Genomic DNA, 18,517 nt, shown 5'->3' on the forward strand with positions numbered 1-18,517 from the left:
TGCATTAAAAATAATTTATCGTATGCTCAAATGTTAATTGTTCCCTTGTGAATCGCAATTCTATTTTGGCAATATGCCACAGTTTATTTAAAATTTATCAAAGCCATAATAACAATTTACATATAAAAAGTTTAAAATAAAACAACTGAATGAAATTCAATTATATCAAAAACTAATTTATTTCTTTGAATAAAAAATTTCATTAATAATATTAGATTAACTTTTATTGAATTAGAAACATTATGCACTCATATTGAATATTAATAATTTGACTGTGATATATTTAAAACGGAAATAACATATTTTATTTTCAATATACACGTGACTCCTCTGATAACGTTTCATATAATGTCTTGTCAAACACAATATATAAGTGTTATTATGTATGTTATCATATTATATTACATATTTTACTAGGATTGACCATTCTTTATTAATTTATTCAATTTTTTACTTAGGTATGAAATTCGATGTTACCACATTGTTACTGACATTTAATTTTAAGGTTTTTAAAATTAATAATCACAATTATTTTTAAGAATTAGTACATGGTAAATTAAGCCAAAGTACTAGCCTATGACACTCGTCCAGCAAAAGTTTGAAAATTAATTTGTTATTAAAATTTGTTAATGAAATAGATTTTCGACCCCAAAAATTTAAATATAAAAAATCTCTTTCTTTGTCCTAAATCCCTTAAAATCTTAAAAATCTTCGAACGCACCAACCTTCTTTAGGAGCAATAAAGTATCTAATTATCATTGCTAAGACAAAACGTTATATCTCATTGTATTTATTGGTGATTAAATAAAAATTTTTGATGTATTTTTCATAATTTTTCTCTCGCAAACGAAATTTTTAAAATTAATCTTTTTAAACCAAAGCATCATATTATATCTAAAAATCATTCTAGGCTTTTAAATGACACGGTGAAATTCAAGAAGTTGCGTTGATGAGTCAGTGCATTAAAGAAATCAGTATTTACGTACGAGCATGGCATCAAAAGGGCTTTTCATTTACAAAATGATTCTTTTTTGTTTCGGACATCTTTCAATCAAGTAAAGACATATCTTATATCTTCTATCCTTGTCAAAAAGCGCTGCTTGAAAAAGATAAAATAATTTGACTTTCTTAGATTGAATATTTTTTTGACAACTGTCCGAAACAAGAGCAAATCGATGAAAAGGTCTATATATTTGTGTATATCAGTATTTTCTCACGGTTGTCATGCTACATAGTATGATACACGGTTGTCATAGTAACATAGTGTCTGTGTTAGACTGAGAATGAAAGATAAAAATCTCTAATACAATGGTGGGAGCGCTTGGAAATAATATAATTTTAAAAGAAATTGTAGGGTGGAAATTATTTGTACCTTATTTTCAACTTTGATGATGAATTTTTAACTTCATGAATGTAGACGAAAGCAGAGTAAGGGAAATGAGAAAACAAATTTCATATGAAAAGTCCCGTGAAAAATATGATTATATTTTGTACTATATTGATTTATTGAGAAGTGAGATGTGTCGGTGGGTGTCAAAAGTGTACGAATATGACTGAATAATCTAGAAACTTCTTTTCTTATATGACAAAACCAGGCATCGAAACTAATTAGAAATAATAATGAATTGACAATCCTAGTAAAAGAGTCAACATCAGACACAAAACATATTGTATGATACTTAATAAAAATGATATTTATATAGGTCAGTAGTATTACATTATTACAAATGATAATTTGTATATTTAGAGGACAAGGTTTTTGTCATTTACACACATACATGCATACATGCATGCATACATACAATAAAATAAATATTGTTTAATAAATAATAAATGATTCGTTTAAGTACAAATAGAATATTAGTTAGGTTCATTGATATGTGATATGTATTTATAAATAGACATTCAAATAGTTTTACGAATTTAATATTTATATTATTAACATAATCAACTATTTTGTTCTCACACTCAATATGAATTGTAAATTTTGATATTCATTGTGTGCGTGTAATCGTAATGTGTATGTGTGTGTATTTAAAAATAATATTGTTAATATGTGTCGTTGTCTCTTGCCCGTCTATGTTTGTTCAGATCGGCCGTTAACAATCAATTATTTATTAATGACAATACAATTGTCTATAGATATAAATCTATAAAAATATTTATATTTTAATTTAAATATATTATTTTTTTATTAAGGCATTTTTATTATTGTTGTTGGATGTTTTTTATAATGAAAGTTATTAACCATTTTAGAGTATTTATAATTTATTGCTTTTCAAATAGCCTTGAAATATTAATGATGAATTCTTACTCGTTATTTATTAAATTAATTGCAATATCTCCTTCTAACAAAAAAAGATCCATTTTTAATACACTTGTATTATTTAAGCCAACTCGGAAAATTTTAAGCTTTTAATCCCTCGTTGCCTATGGGACCTTTGGACCATTTTACGACAAGTTCCTGATATATCGACTTAAATTTCGAATTCACTGATTATATACGATTGTGTACCGCATCTCATAAACAACACATTTTTACTCTAGAAATTGAATTGTATCCAAATCGGAGGCAAAAATTTTTTTCCGCTTTCTTGCGATTTTCTTAAACGGTAGGTAATTTGAAATTATGGAGAAAATCACAATATTGTTTCTCAAGTTGATGAAACGTCCTTTATTGAGTAATTTTTTTAGGATTGTTTCAAGCGTTTGAACCGACTGAATTTTTTTATCCAATTGTCAAATTTATATTTTTTTCGGTTATAATTAATCTTGAAAATCTTTCTTTATACTCTGTTTCACTCATTTTAATGATGGAAAAATATTTCGGATAATGAAAATTGCCTAATTTGTCTAATTTAAGATGTGATAATAAGTAATTAACAAAGCTCCACCTGGATTTTTATTGGCATTAAATCCCGGACTTAGGTCTTTTGTGACTTTAGACACATCCAAATAGGATTCTCTATTAATGTAAATTTGTATGTGATGCCATTTTTGAAATTTAATTTAGGCTCCCCTAATAATTTTTTTTAATTAAATTTTTTCATATACAGTACAACATCCTTGAATTTGATGAAATGTCATCGACATTAATATAAATCGAAATATACTATGTTTAGCAGTTTCTATTATATAAAAAAAAATTATGCCACAATCATGATTTGAGAACATCTCTTTTCAACCATGCATGATGCAAATATCTTACAATTCATCCAACATAACATATGCATACAAACCATACAACAATACATTCATGTGATGGATGTATTGCTTGGCCCTTCTCTCCACCATTTCTCTATCACTTGGTTGCTGGTGACTGACTCTGTTGATGATGACAACTTTGACAATATTATATTGAAGTGCACTTGTCATTCAAGTCTGGCAGTATGTACGTGTCTTATGTAACCGAAATACTAAATCAAGTGTTTTACCTAGTGAACCAAACCGTTCTTAACTACATGCTTACATATACATATATGCACACATACATACATGCATGTATGCTAAAATGTATATATTTTTTTTAAAGCAGTTTAAGATAGAGGTACTTAACTTAAGCCACGTAATATCTGTAATATAAATCTTATTCAAATTGCCACCTATAGTGAATAATTTACTTTATCATTTTATGCTGTGATTATTTTATATTTGATTGAATATCTAAGTGATCGATATATATATATTTATACCATGTATATGAAATATATCAAGGTATACTAAGTTTAGTCCCAAGTTTGTAACGCTTAAAAATATTGATGCTATGAACAAAATTTTGGTATAGGTGTTCATAAAATCACCTAATTAGTCCATTTCCGGTTGTCTGCCTGTCTGTCTGTCATCTGTCTGTCCGTCTGTTCGTCACGATAACTCAAAAACGAAAAAAGATATCAAGTTGAAATTTTTTGTAAACCGTTAGAGACAGAACAAAAATTTAAATGTAAAAAATGTTCCTTATAAAAAAATAAGGAACAAATGTTTCAAACTTTTGTTTGAAGCTTTTTTTTTTTTTGTAAACATCACTGGTTACCTACGAGCGCGAGGGTGCAAATTAGATGCAAATTTTATAGTATGTATCATATGGGAATATCAGTTATGAATGTGTGACTATCTAAAAATGGATATCTTTCTTTCACTGTCTATACATGGTATTTCAATAACTAACTGAGTCAATTGTTTGTTTTCACTTTTTTTTTGTTACAACTATGGAGCAAGATTATGGCATAGTATGCATATCGAAAGCCTATTTTATATGAACAGTCCAATGAAGTACGCGTTTTAATCCAAATATTTTTGACTAGCAGATACCCGTTCGCTTAGCTGAAAAATTTCAACTTTAAAAACAAAGACTGTCGCGTTATGACCCTCACTTATTCTCTCTTTTGTTTAAAATTTTATGAATTTAATTTTTTGGTGTGGAATTTTTTTGAAAATAAAATTTGCTACTTGCTGATAATGTAATTTTCTATAGGTGAAATAATTTTTAAAATCGGTTAAGTATTTAATTCAAAAATGACGAATTATCATGAAAATCTCCAACTACCCTTTTATTATCATGATATTTTATTTAATTTGGTTGTGCTATAAGAGCTCTCATTGGTCAAATTTATACGCTATCTCTTAAGCGGAAGTTATTGAACTGATTTAAAAGCTTCTTAAATGTAGCGTGTAAACGTAGCTTTTGAATATAAATAAATGTCTAGTTACAATGTACTTAATATGTAGTTACAATAACTATTACGTGTCTTCCAATCAATGAAGTTATCATCGGGATTTTCGTAACTCTATAATTTTTTCTTCAATTGCATTCATGATTTTTAATTTTGCTCAATCGTTTATGACTTCTCAATCGCTTATGAATCCTAATTTCTTTGATTTTTCAATTCTTATAAAGACTAAAAAAGAGATCTTTAATATCTATTTTCAACTGTAATGATTACGAATGTGCAGCCATGGTTATAAAACTATTTTATCTTTCTGCTTTCTTTGCACAGAATTTCTCCTTGTTTTTATTCCTAAATCGCCGCATTTTTCCTTGAAGATCTCGTTTGCACCAAGCAATCTCTCAGCCAAGGCAACTTAATCAAACACTCGCTTGCATATTGCATATTTAGCAGAGTATTAAGTTAAGTTGTCTAATTGTGATTAAGTCAATTAAAAAACGATGTATATTATAATTTTAATATTCTGTTATTATTACAAAATACTTGTGAAATTATTTTTTATAAATGGTGGAATTTCATTTGAATTAATAATTTATGATGAGACACGTATTATAAACATCACATGACACAATTGATTGACAAGTGGCGCCTATTAATATATATTGGTATTATGTATAAATTACTGTTGTCTATTAATTTTTTATTTTAAATTTAACTAAGTACTTATTTTAATAAAGTATTTAATTTGTTGTAAATTTATGCTCTAATTTTTTATAACATTAGACTAGCAATATATCTGATACTAAATAAAAGTTGTTGGAAAAGTAACGGTACAACAGTAGCTTTTTGATAAAATTTTAATTATCAACTTCTAAGATTGTTGCCCATCTCCTTTTAACAAAACAAAGTTTTATATGTATTTTATATGTATCTCTATGTTGATATCATTCAATGACGACACTAACCTATATCATTCTCTGTGCTTAATTAGGTAGTGATGAAAAAACTTTATATTAAAATGAGAATGAAATATTGCTTTATCAGTGAGTAAGAAGTGTAGTAACTCCTAATAATAACTTATAAAAAGGAAAGCTTATAATAAAAACATATCGAAAATTCAGACACATTAGCGGGGAGCCATTTCTCATAAGCTTTGTGCGTCATTATAGTACCAGAAATAATTCCGTTTAACAATTAAAAAAAAAAGAAAATAATTCAACTTCTAGGTCACTAAATTCGAATCTCCAATAAAAAATTACAAAATTCCATCTATCAAAAATGGTTTTCGACAACCACATTGAATCATAGTCCGTTTATAAATTTAGATTCCGTATCATCACAAACTCCGTGCTAAGCATTATTTTTCATTTTTAAGTTAATTTGGTAAATATATTTGGAAAAATGACCTGCATCTTTCAGCAATTATTTAAATTTTTTACATTGTCTGACTGTTTCAACTTCTGAAGAAAAAGTTTCAATAAGCTCTGTTGTGTAAAATAGAGTTACTAAATAAAATTAGATAAACTTTTATTTTTATCTATACTTTCTATGCGAGCAAATTGCTTAATCTTGATATGATCTACAGCTGAGATGCAGCTTCAATTCATAAATATTCATTTATGAATAAAATATTATAGTCTAAAAGGATATAACCATATGAGACATATTATTTGTAAAATTTAATCGATTGATAAACCCGCCTATGAAAGGCTATCTGACTATCAGAGACGTTATCTGATTATCAGATGGGTGAAGGTCGACCTTATACCGTCTCTTGTATTATAATATGTTGGGAATATTTATTAAATTCTTATTTCCCACCTCTTCCACCATAATAGTAAACTCACAATATACTATTTTATTTGTCAATCATAATATTACAATATTATTAATTGGAAATGTTCGAGGTATTATTTTATTGATTAAGATCGAATATAAGAAAACGATTTCACAAAATTTTGAAAGACTCGTATATTTAACGGCTAAAATTTAGGACTTGCTTTAAAACTTTAGATTTAGAAGTGGTGAGAATATTGGATAACTAACCACATTGTGAACACTTACATGCTACAATGTGAGTTTTACAGTGCAGTACCATAATCCATCTTCCCCACCCAATCGAGGAGGAAAGGATTTTTTAAATAGAAATATACTTTTTTTAAGATGGAGACTCCTTCAGCAACGAATAAATTTTTATTCATAAAAGCATCTAACCTTCAGCAAAAGACGACCTATGTACAGGAATCCTGATCCGAATAATTTGCGTTTCTTTATTATGTACAGTTCTTTATATTTATTAATTCCGTGTTCACTAAAAACATTTTTATATATCCAAAATTTATTCAAAAATGAAATTGGTGTCAAAACAATAAAACAGATTGATGAGACAAACCTACATTTTTTATAATGTCACATTAAAAGTAATGATTGAAATTCAAAAACTAGTCTTTGTAAAAATAGGTAAAAACCATATTATAAATAGTAAAACTAAAGACATTGTTTTATAAATAGATGCAAACTATACACAAATAATTTGATATGTTTGTAATTTACCGTAACGTGTGTTATATGTAGAGTCTTTATCCATACAATCCACTATCCAGTCCTATGTAACATATTATGTTATAGTCAGTCGCAGGTCAGTAGTGGTCAGTCAATTGCATATATATTATATATAAATATATACTTTACTTAACTGTATAAAAAGAAGACTTAAGTAAATGTTACTTATAGCTTTAGTTCTAGTTGCATATGATGATTGTTGTGAGAAACATTACCTGTGTTTCTATAGGGTGTTCCATGCCTTGTAAAATGGCTAATAACCTTTGTGAAGAAAGTGGCTCAGATGGTTAAAGCGTATCGATTTCCATATGTGGTTTAAATTTATGTAAGATAAAATTAATTATAATGATTCATTATAATGATTCATTATAATGATGTGCAATATACAAAAGGAAAAAATAAACCGTAACAAATAGCCCTAAAAAATTTCTGGAATAAGGTACCATTTTAGTACGGAAGGGCAAAAAAACTTCAGAACCCAACCAACTCCTCTATAGTCGAGAAACTATACCCAACCAACTCGTAACTACAACAATATCCCGGGTCTATAAAACTTCAGTCTATTTTTCCGATTACCATACAAATGTGGGCATGAGTTTAAAATTGTTAGTAAAAAAGGTATCACATTAGTTTTCCTATCTCACACTCTGGAAATCACTATTATATTTCGAGTATGTAATTAACGTTGTTATGTGGTTAGACAAAGAAAACCGAAATTTAGAAAAATATAAGTATATTTTTCAATATAGTTAGTTGCTTTTTAGCTCATTTTAGCTCAAATGTTTTTCCAACGAGCTAGTTTTTTGGCATTATTTTGATGAAATAACGCTTGATTACTTGATTTTTCTCCAAAAGTTACCTTTAATTTTATCTTCTCTAAATACTTGACTTTGATTTTATCCTTTTCAATACGATTAATGAAAATTATCCCACGCCTTTCCTAAAATATAAGAAAAAGATAAAATTGTCTTCTGTGTCGACGAAGCTGAAACAAATTGCGTTTGATTTGACTGTTTATTTTGCTCCGATGTTAAGTGAACTCCTTTTTTATCCATTGGGGCAAAATCGACTGTAAAATACAAAACATTTCCCAAATTTAAATCAAAGCTCGCCACGCACGTCTTGAAACTTTCTTCACCATTTTTGGCGTGATAACCTCCTTTCCGTATGTTATTATCCTTTGCATATGAAACTCCGTCCATGCAGTTTCATACGCACTCATTTAAACTCTTCCATATATTATTTTATTTTTGTAAAAAACAAAAAACAATGGATCAGACTCTTTAGTTTCTAGATCAATTTCAATCAATTTCAAGCTATCTAAATTTTATCAATCCTAGAAAAAGTTATGAATAGTATTATTTTATATTGCCTTTTTTATGATTAATTTTCTGTAATTGGTGCTAGCTCTGTTTTGCACTTAAGGTAGTACCTACACGAAAGTGATATTCCAAGAATTTCTCAAAACTCAGAATATAAAATATTTAATTCATAATACACTTGCTGTTAAAATTAGAAGATGATTTACCATGCCATACATGAGATATTAGCAATTAAAAGTGACGCAATTTGTACGTGTACATGGGAGAAGTGTATAAAAATACACAAATTTACAAATATTATATTTATTTACCAATGAATGACGTCCACCATCTCTATGAAAAACTAATATAATGTAGAATACTATATTTAGAAAATATATAAATAAAAATAAAAATTATTTACCATATAGTTTCGATAAAAAACTTAAATAAATAACTCGTTTTAGCGATGATTTTTGTGGAAAAGATATGAAGACTAATGTTAAAGGCATATGTCATAGTGTGTGTGTTTATATGTATACTAGAATCAGTAGTGAGGAACTACAGTCTTTTGAAAATAATATATGGTATATGTATAATAGTCATAGCACAATTAATGCACTGAATGATAGTATTAGTCCAAAACTTTTTGACTGGACGGTCGCGGAGGAACTACCTTAAGGAATTCAGTTGGATTATTGCTACACTTTCCTGCAAAGTAATTTTTTTCACTAAACAGCCGTTAGGTCTAAAAAAAACCTGTCCAATTAAAACCATTTAAATTCAAACAAACTTAAATTTTGTTGCGAATTATTAAGACACACTGTATATAAAAGTATAATAATATTCATGTATAAACATTAATACTATAAACTGAATATGGCTGGTTATATACCATTGATGTTAATATTATTATATACTTTGCTTACTTGCTTGGTTGATGCTATGCTAACTTTGGATGATGACGACCGTGAGAACTGTGCGTGGGTGTGTACACTATACCACAATATGTGGTCACTGGTAATGGTATAGTAGTATATTGTATTGAAATATCCAATATAGTTCGTACTCATTGTTCTTGATGCTGTATTAAATCTTTTAACTTAAATTTGTTAGACACAAGGAAAATTCACCGAACTTACCAATACATTCCAAAAATTGATGTTAGTGAGGTATGTTATTCGGGGTGCTCGGGACTCAAGGATATGATTGGGACATACATACTTGCATTTTTGAAAATAGGGCGGCGCTGCGTCCTTTACCATATTTGCTTTTGCTATTCCAAGAAAGAAAAATAAACAGTTAGTTTATTGGAAAAAAAATGGTATACCAGGTCAAAGGTTACAGTATTCCGCACAGTATTTCAATGGAAACTATGCCGATATTTGACTTTTATTTGCAGAAAATCTTCATACAACGACGGTTTAATCAATCAACTGCCTCTTAGTAATTAGAGAGAAAGTGCCGTCCAGTATTAGCTACGAGCAGAAAATGTTAAGTCCTCGTCTGCTCGTATTATTTTTTATGATAATTTTATCAAATTGCATATAAACGCAAGACACAAGTTTTGCAAAATGAAGGTCTTAACATAGACAAAAGCGAAAAACGTTTAACGTTCGTTGTTCTAATGTCAATTGTTTATTTAAAATGTATTATGTAACGATAAATAATAATAATAATGTGGTTTAACCTCCGTTTCTGTGACATATGCGCCTATACCAGAGGCCACCCACATCATTATTTGTTAATCTTTATTTATTAAACTACATCCATTATATACAATTACATTTATAATGTGGGTGGAGTCGGTTACTTCATTCTTATTCAAGCGACGGCATTGTGATCAATTCTACCGCACCATTAATTATAATTGCTTACACTGCCTTTGCTTGTATTCGAATCCGCAATCTAAGTCTTAGTAGACAAACGGTTAGAGTCTATCGCCTTAGATGATAATATGGTAAGCAGTTCAAATTGAACATTCATTTTGGTAAAAATATTAACATAATTTGAATGCGTTGTACAACTTTGCATGTAATGATGGTTATTTTCCCAAAATTAGTTATATCGCTCTTCCCAGCAAAACTTGGAATGGCATTTGGCTAATATGATATATTATCATACAAATTGTTATAAATACTCTTTCTAACAAAATATTTTTCTTGATATATCATACAAAAGTGATCGAGCTTTCAACGAAAACATTTTTATATCCCGGATAAAAATAAAAGTGTTATAGTGTATCTGTGTGTCTGTCTGTAGCATCGTAGCTGGTAAACGTATAAAAAAATTTGGTTTTTTTAAATTTTGTTTGAGCGGTAATTTTTAATTTTCCGTACGCAATAACGACTAGAAAAGAGGTGATGATATGACCTTTCAAACAAACAAATAAATCAACATCGATTCACTCGTTTCGGAGCTGCTATACCACAAACAAATCGATCCGATCTAATTTTATGTCTTTCATTTAAATTTTTCGTTTAATATTTAATTTTAAAGTTATATCATTTTATATGAAGAACATGCGGAATATGTTATTAGTCTTTAATTCTGTAGATTACTGACACCTTTAAGCATGTGAATTTTGTACATGATTTGTTTGATAAGATAATTTGCATAGTGTGATGATTATTTGGGGGTGTGGTTAGCTTAGTCATTGTAAAAATATTATAATCGTTTTGAAGAATTAGAAACACAACTAAATTGAAATAAATTTAATTGTTTTTAAATAAATTACAAATTAATTTATTCTATTCAACACATAAAACACAATTTGTGTGTTGTCTGGTAGATATTTTTAATGAAAGATTTATTATTATTAAATAACTGCTCGCATTCCTTACATTGCTTATAATGGATGTTCGTTTTATACATATTGGATAAAGTATAGTTTATATTAGGAAGTTTGAATTTCTGTTTTATATGCAGTTTGATAAAATTCCCATATACTCCATAACTATCCTAGGAGACGACAAGTCTTATACGTAAAATTTTCTGTTCGTAATTAGTAGAATTTAGAGGTAACCTTGTCTGAAGATTTTCTGCAGTTTTCTCTCTCAAACTAACGACTCAATATCGTAGAATGCTGTAACCTTTGACCTGGTATGCCATTTCTTTTCCACTAAACTGACTGTGACAACTTTTTCTTTTTTTTGGTATATATCATTAATGCAAAAAAGCTTATAAGCGTATTTATATTTGAAAAGTAGCATGAATGTTCACGTACGAAAATAAGCGTCAATAAAATTACTAAAAAATGGACCTGTTTTTAATAATCCAAGTATGTTCGTCACAATTCTGTGTTTCCATCAGCATATCGGTTGTGAAACCATAATTATTATATGTTTCCAAAAAGATATATATATATATATATATTTTCAGTTTCGTTATAACTGACTTTTGTTATAACTTGACAATATAAGACGAAAAGTAAGGATGAAAGTTTTGGATATCTGGAGTAATTTTCAAAATATCGTAAATTGAAAATTTTGTTTAATTATTAAGCTTTCGATATTTCGAAAGCCAAGGCAAATATTGAAAAATTTCTCTCTTATTTTTCGTCTTAAATTTTTTTTACTATGGCTTTATCCACTTATAAATAGATTATTTGGCATCATTTTTCGCAAAAAATTTCTAATTACTTTGAAATGAACGAACGAATCTAAAAAATAAACATTAATAAATTTATTTTATGAATTTACGATCCCGTCAATGTATAGCTAGTTTACCCACATCCACAAGAAAGACCCCATCATACACGTACGTACGTACATACCAAACCAGCAGAACACCAGAGCCATGTGCTTGCTGCAAAATGATTATGATGATGATAGTCGTGAAATGTATATTCTAATTTTGGACAGTATTAAATTACTTTAAAATTTATTATGCATAATATTTTATTACAGTCATTATTTTATCCACATACCACCAACCTAACAAACTATATGAGAGGGCTGCCAAGGTCGCTACTTTTAGTTTTTACCATATGTAATAATTGTAGTATTAGTTTAAACAAACCCATACTTCTGTTTTAGTAGTCAACTCAATATTTGCGAACATCACGTTTGGTTTGATCAGGATAATTGTTTTGAAATAACATAAAAATTTCATTGTACTTACTTTAAATTATCTCTGTTAGCTTTAATTTCTAATAACTTTCACAACTCAATTTTTTTAAATGATAAAACATAAAATTTTGGCAAAAAATTGAAATTGACAGTTAAGATTCCAATTTCTCCAAAATCATGGCATCTTGAATCGATTGAAAAAGTTTTAGTTTCCTAGGTAATCTGGATGCCGGTTTCTGGTGTCTATTGAATATTTTTTTTGTTTTAACTCCCAACCAGCAAATAATTATCGTGCGGTAAGAACACAGTTCCAATAAGATAATGCATTACTTTTCCAATTTTGTTTCTCCTATTTGAATCAAATTTCACATGCATTTCGTTTTGTAGTATCGAAAACAGATGGGACTTCGTTTATAAAAATACTCCAACCATCGACGACGATAATGGTTCTTATCTCTTTACTCCTCTACAATAACTTAACTCACTACAATCAAACACGTAATGGAATTGTACAATCCCGCTTGGCATATTTTGAAATATGAACCCCACTATACGTTCTCAGCAAATACTATGATGGTTCCATGTTTCTCTTTCACTTACAAATTCAGTGAAAATGGTAATGGGTCTACCTAGATAACTGTCTCCTACATCAACTACAATGTACTGTATACATACGTACAAGAGTAACAACTAACCACCTAAAGCAAGTTTCATTTTTCATAAATGTGTGTTTCTTCTTCATCATTTTTAATATCACATTATCCGTTCGCCGTTCTTGTTGTCTCCTGATGAGAACGATGGATGAGCGCCATGTTTTACAATGACGTGCTAATTTATTTTCTTAATATACATTTTTTCGAGTAATTGTCTAATTTTGTTTGAAATTAACTTAGTTTTTCTACAGACGTAAGAAATAATAGGATGAAGCACTCGTCAAGCAGGGCCGACAATTATTTAGATGTTCATTGCGATACTCTATATTAAAAGCCTATTCAACTCTCTTAAGCCTTTACTCTGATACATATCCAATTCTTAGCATACATCCGTATTTTCTCGATATTTATTTTCCAACGCTAGAGCGGATGAATTGTCCTATTGAGCTTTTTTCCTCATAAAATTTCTTACAGTAATTCAAGTTTTGGCGGTATCTTGAAAATTGCTTGCCGATTTTTGGATAGAAGATCTTAAAGATATCGTATGTATCTTCTCCGATTAAAATTGTCACAGGATGCCATATTCCTAGTTGATAAGGTTCTATGTTACCTATAGATTTCAGAAGATAAAAATATACAAACACTGGAATATATCATGTTCCTGCAAATAGAGCATATTAAAATTTGCACCCAGAACTGTTAGGAAACCTAATCATTTTCAGGGACAGAGCAGATGACTTATCCTATCGAGCTTTCTTCTTATTGATTAAATTTCTTATAGTAATTTAAGTTTTAAGTGATTTTAAATGATTTTTGAGGGTTTAAAACCTCACAGAAATCGCAAATATCATATCCGATTAAAATGGCTGCCAGATCTGTTATTCTTATAAATCAATATAAAGCCATTACATTATTCTTATAAATCAATATAAAGCCGGAAATTTCAGAGTGTATAAATGTACAAACACCAAAATATATTATTGCAAATAGAGAATAGATTATCCCAAAATTTTCTATTTCTAACGCCAGTTTTCCACTAAACGGACAAACAAAAACAATACTGAAACTGTAATAGCTATAATACATTGCCAGTTTCCAAAAAGTTTGTAAAAAGTTGCAATTTTGTTTTTTCTTGAGACTTGAGTTTCATTTTTGTTTTTGTTTGTCCGTTTAGTGTAAAACCGGAATAACACCATGCTTATCGATTTGTTTATCATTCTAAAAATGTTTAGATTCTTTGTCACTCCAAAAATATCATCAATTTTCATTTGTTTATTTTTTAAATTCTTTTCAGGCCATTTTACAACAATCTGTGGTGAGTGTTGAAATCGAAGTGAAACCTCGATTACTGGTACCAGACACAAATTGCTTCATCGACTATTTAACATCATTGAAAACAATTACAGAAGCTCAAATTAGTGCTCAACCAGTATACATTTTAAGCGTTCCACTAGTTGGTAAGTTTTTTTTTTTTATAGATAATGTCACTTATTTCTGTTTTTGTATTTATAAAAAACAAAATCAAATTATATAATTATTTTTATTACAATTATACGGAAGAATCTCACGCATATAATAAATAACTACATTAAAATAAAAATAATTACGCACGGTAGTAAGTACTTGTATCTGTATTAAGTAGAAGGTATAACTAGTAAGTGAATTGAATGTAAGTATTAAAATAAATGTCCACACAATAACGGGGATTTTTTGAATGTCATTGTCAAGATTATACTTATTATCTAATTGTTTCTAATCACATATCACGTATTTTAATTTTATTTGTGTAATGTAATACATGCAATTATTGTATTTTATAGACTATGCAATCAGTTATTTAAGTTTCTAAATATTATTATTAGTCCAAAGTAATTTTGACCCAAAAGTACAAAAAATCGGGTGCATTTGTTGACTGGTCGAATAGTTTTTGAGGTACGGACTAAAATCGATCCAAATATTGCGATATCTCAGAAACTCTGTATCTAATCATTACATTAACCTGATTTTTATACTTTTTGGATCAAAATTACCCCATCCACCAAGTTTCATCAAATTGCGAAAAAAAAAAAATTTTTTGCGTTTTTCTCGATTTTTGCAAAGGGGTACCCCTTAAAAAAATTCCAAAAAATCGAAAATTTTTTTTTATTTCCAATTTCGATAAAACTCAATCAAAAAGGTAATTTTGATCCAAAAAGTAAAAAAATCGGGTGCATTTGTTGACTGATCAAGAATTCGGGAATTTCGTCTGCATGAAAATTTCTTGGAAAGCTGACCTGGCATAGCAATTTTAGAGTGAGATTCGAATAAAGCGCTTCAAAATTTATTAAAAAAATTACTTCGTTTGAAGGAATAAATTTATTGCGTAATCTGATACATTTATTTTATAGATGCTTTAGTTTGTGGGTGGGAAATGTATAATTCTTTTTTTCTTTCTTTCTTATTTGTATGTGATTGATTAAACAAATAACATTAATTAAATACATGCAACAATTAATTGTGAGAGTTAACTGACTGCTGTTTGCCTCTACCTTGCCATTCTTTTATTTAAAAAGATTTACGTTTTCACATAATTTTTACAATTTTACTAAAAAAAAAAATAAAATAAATGAAATAAAAAGATAAAAACAACAGTAATATAACACATAAGCAATTATTTTACTAATTTTATTATTATTCACATGTAAAAATTATTTTATTTTCATATTGCAATTAGTTATTATTTTATAACGGTTATGTTGTGTATAAATTAATACTTTTCTTAGAATCCGAAGGGCTTACATTCCTGTAAGGGCCATTTCACATTTTATTTATCAGTTGTTATAGCCTTAGCAAACAATTGTATGCAAAAGCAAATATTTATTTTCAATAAATAATTGCTTAGCGCTAATGATGAGATTCACTTTGATTGACTCTTGCTTCAAGCAATTTTTAATTTATATTATATAAAATTTTACTGTTTTTAATTTTGGACTACCTTAGAAAAAAGATTCCGTCTTTCAGTGGCTACTGAATGAGGAGTGTAACCCAACTTAAATTTTCTTCAAATGTAGTCGGTTTGCTACAATAGGGTATTTTAGTGATTTCTGTTTAGTTCAACATAAAAATATTAATTTTATTATGAGCCCGGATTAAGCACAGGTGGTTGACATTTTTCATTTATTCAATATACAAAAAATATGCTCTCTCGAGGCCTAATTGTCTAAGCTTAATTAAACGGTCTTTTAATAATACTTGGTTGTAGTTATTTACCGTCCTAAGGTCAATCATGTTTAGTCCAATAAAATGAACTTTTAAACTACCATTCAAACTGGAAGCCTATCGCCTATTATAAGCACAAAAAGTCTATTAGCTTTCAGGTATAAAGATTGAATCAAGGCATTCTATTTTCTACATGTATACAAAAATATTAATATTATTGAAACAACTTTTCAATTATATCGTTATGTTGATGCTTTTTATTAATAATATATTTCTCTTTTTTTCCAGTTTTTAATGAATTGGAAGGCCTAGCACGTGGTGGTAAGACTCCAACACCATCAACACGAACATCCATCGATCCAGCACATATTGCAAAAGTAGCAGAAGCTGCAAAATATGCTCTCGAATTTCTGCGTTCACGGAATGCAGCGGTACGTTGCTACACATCCAAAGGCGCTGTCGTACCATTATATACCCATACACTGGAGGAAGATTTCGACCAAGACGTTGGTGTACGAAATGATGATCGAATATTGGCGACATCATTAAGTTTATGCCGCGGCTCAAACAAAGATCAACATAACGAAGGTATTTATAAAAAGATTTTTCTTAACGATATTCTTAATTGTTATAATTATTTATTTATTGTTTTATTAATTGCATCTTCTGTTACAGGGGAACCACGTCGGTTATATCGTGAAGTTGTTCTGCTCACAGACGATCGTAATCTCCGTGTAAAAGCATTAGCTCGTGATGTACCAGTCAGAGAATTACCAGATTTCATGAAATGGGCGGGATTGGGATGAACCACCCGACCCCTCCTAGTGTCCACTTTCTTCTTGTTTTATTAAAATAACAGCAACAAAAACTAAAACAACAGAACAACATGCTCATCTCTTTTGCTAAAGCAAAAACATAGTTTTTAATCTTGTGGGTGAGTATGTTTCAAATTTAATGTATGTATAAAAAAAAACAAATTTGGGTAAAAATTTAATGTTTAAAAAAAAGGTACGATGATGATGCACATGCATGAATCGGCCAGAAATTGGCCTAATATGAACGTAATGTTCTGAGACACAAAGTAAAGTTTAAAAGCTGCGTACACATGGTACGTTGAATGATTTGGAATCAATATCTCTAGCAGTTGAAATGGCTCTCTAGACCATCAAATCATGAACAAGTCAGTGATAGGAAAACGTCTCATGTGTACCTCCAAAAATTATCAAAAAACAACTTATATCCAAGTTGTGTTTTCAATCATAATAAACCCACCCGAGCAAGTCCTTAATAAACATTGAAACCAAACTCTTTCGCACAAAGCTGCTCAAGTTTCCGATGCTCTCTTCCATTTATTATCTTAGTGAATTCTGAGCTTTATTCGCGTTTGAATGTGGGTAGCATTAGTTGCAAGCGTGTCCGCAACATCAATGACAATTAAAAAAAATTTTTTAATAGAAAAACATTTCCGCATAATTTTTTGTGACTTTTATAATTCAAAAAAGGTAGTCAAGATATGAATTGACGAATGTTGGATATTTAAATAGTTTTGTGTATAAATGGGCTATGTTTTCAATGAGAACACTTTTTTATGAACTACTACAAAAAAATGTTTTGTATTGTTTAGGATGTGCTTTGAATACGATGGTGGGATTAAATAATCTTGTGACGTTTCTCCAAGTTTAAAATAATTACAAAAATAATCACAGAATCACACACAAACCAATTAATTAGAAAAACTGAAAAAAGAGAGAATTGACAAATTTTTTTTGTTTTTATTAATTTTTTATATGAAGAATTAACAATTATTATATTAATTATTTTTTATTATTAAAACAAACCAAATACAAATCAAATTGATATTTTTATGATAAATATCAAATCATTATCGATCGATTAAGATTATTATTTTTGTATATTTTTATATAATAATATTATTTTTGCATTATATTTTTAATTATTTTTGTTTTATTTTTATCCATGTAATTGTGTATTCATCTTTATTTAATAAGTCATCTTCTATAATCATATAAACACAAACAATTATGGAAGCTATAGAAATTAAATTTTTT

At 28.7% G+C, this 18,517-nt stretch overlaps 1 protein-coding gene across 1 annotated transcript in view; it reads left to right on the plus strand.

Moving 5' to 3' along the window:
- Nucleotides 1-18,064, plus strand: part of LOC123296956 — a 108,235-nt gene extending 90,171 nt beyond the window's left edge. The window contains exons 15-17 of the mRNA XM_044878690.1: nucleotides 14,545-14,707; nucleotides 16,737-17,036; nucleotides 17,124-18,064. Of these exons, the coding sequence (XP_044734625.1) occupies nucleotides 14,545-14,707; nucleotides 16,737-17,036; nucleotides 17,124-17,254 (594 nt within the window). The 3' untranslated portion in view covers nucleotides 17,255-18,064. The remainder of the gene's footprint in view (nucleotides 1-14,544; nucleotides 14,708-16,736; nucleotides 17,037-17,123) is intronic.
- Nucleotides 18,065-18,517: the final 453 nt, after the last annotated feature.

This window comes from Chrysoperla carnea, chromosome 3, assembly GCF_905475395.1.
Source record: "Chrysoperla carnea chromosome 3, inChrCarn1.1, whole genome shotgun sequence".
NCBI classification, from domain to species: domain Eukaryota; kingdom Metazoa; phylum Arthropoda; class Insecta; order Neuroptera; family Chrysopidae; genus Chrysoperla; species Chrysoperla carnea.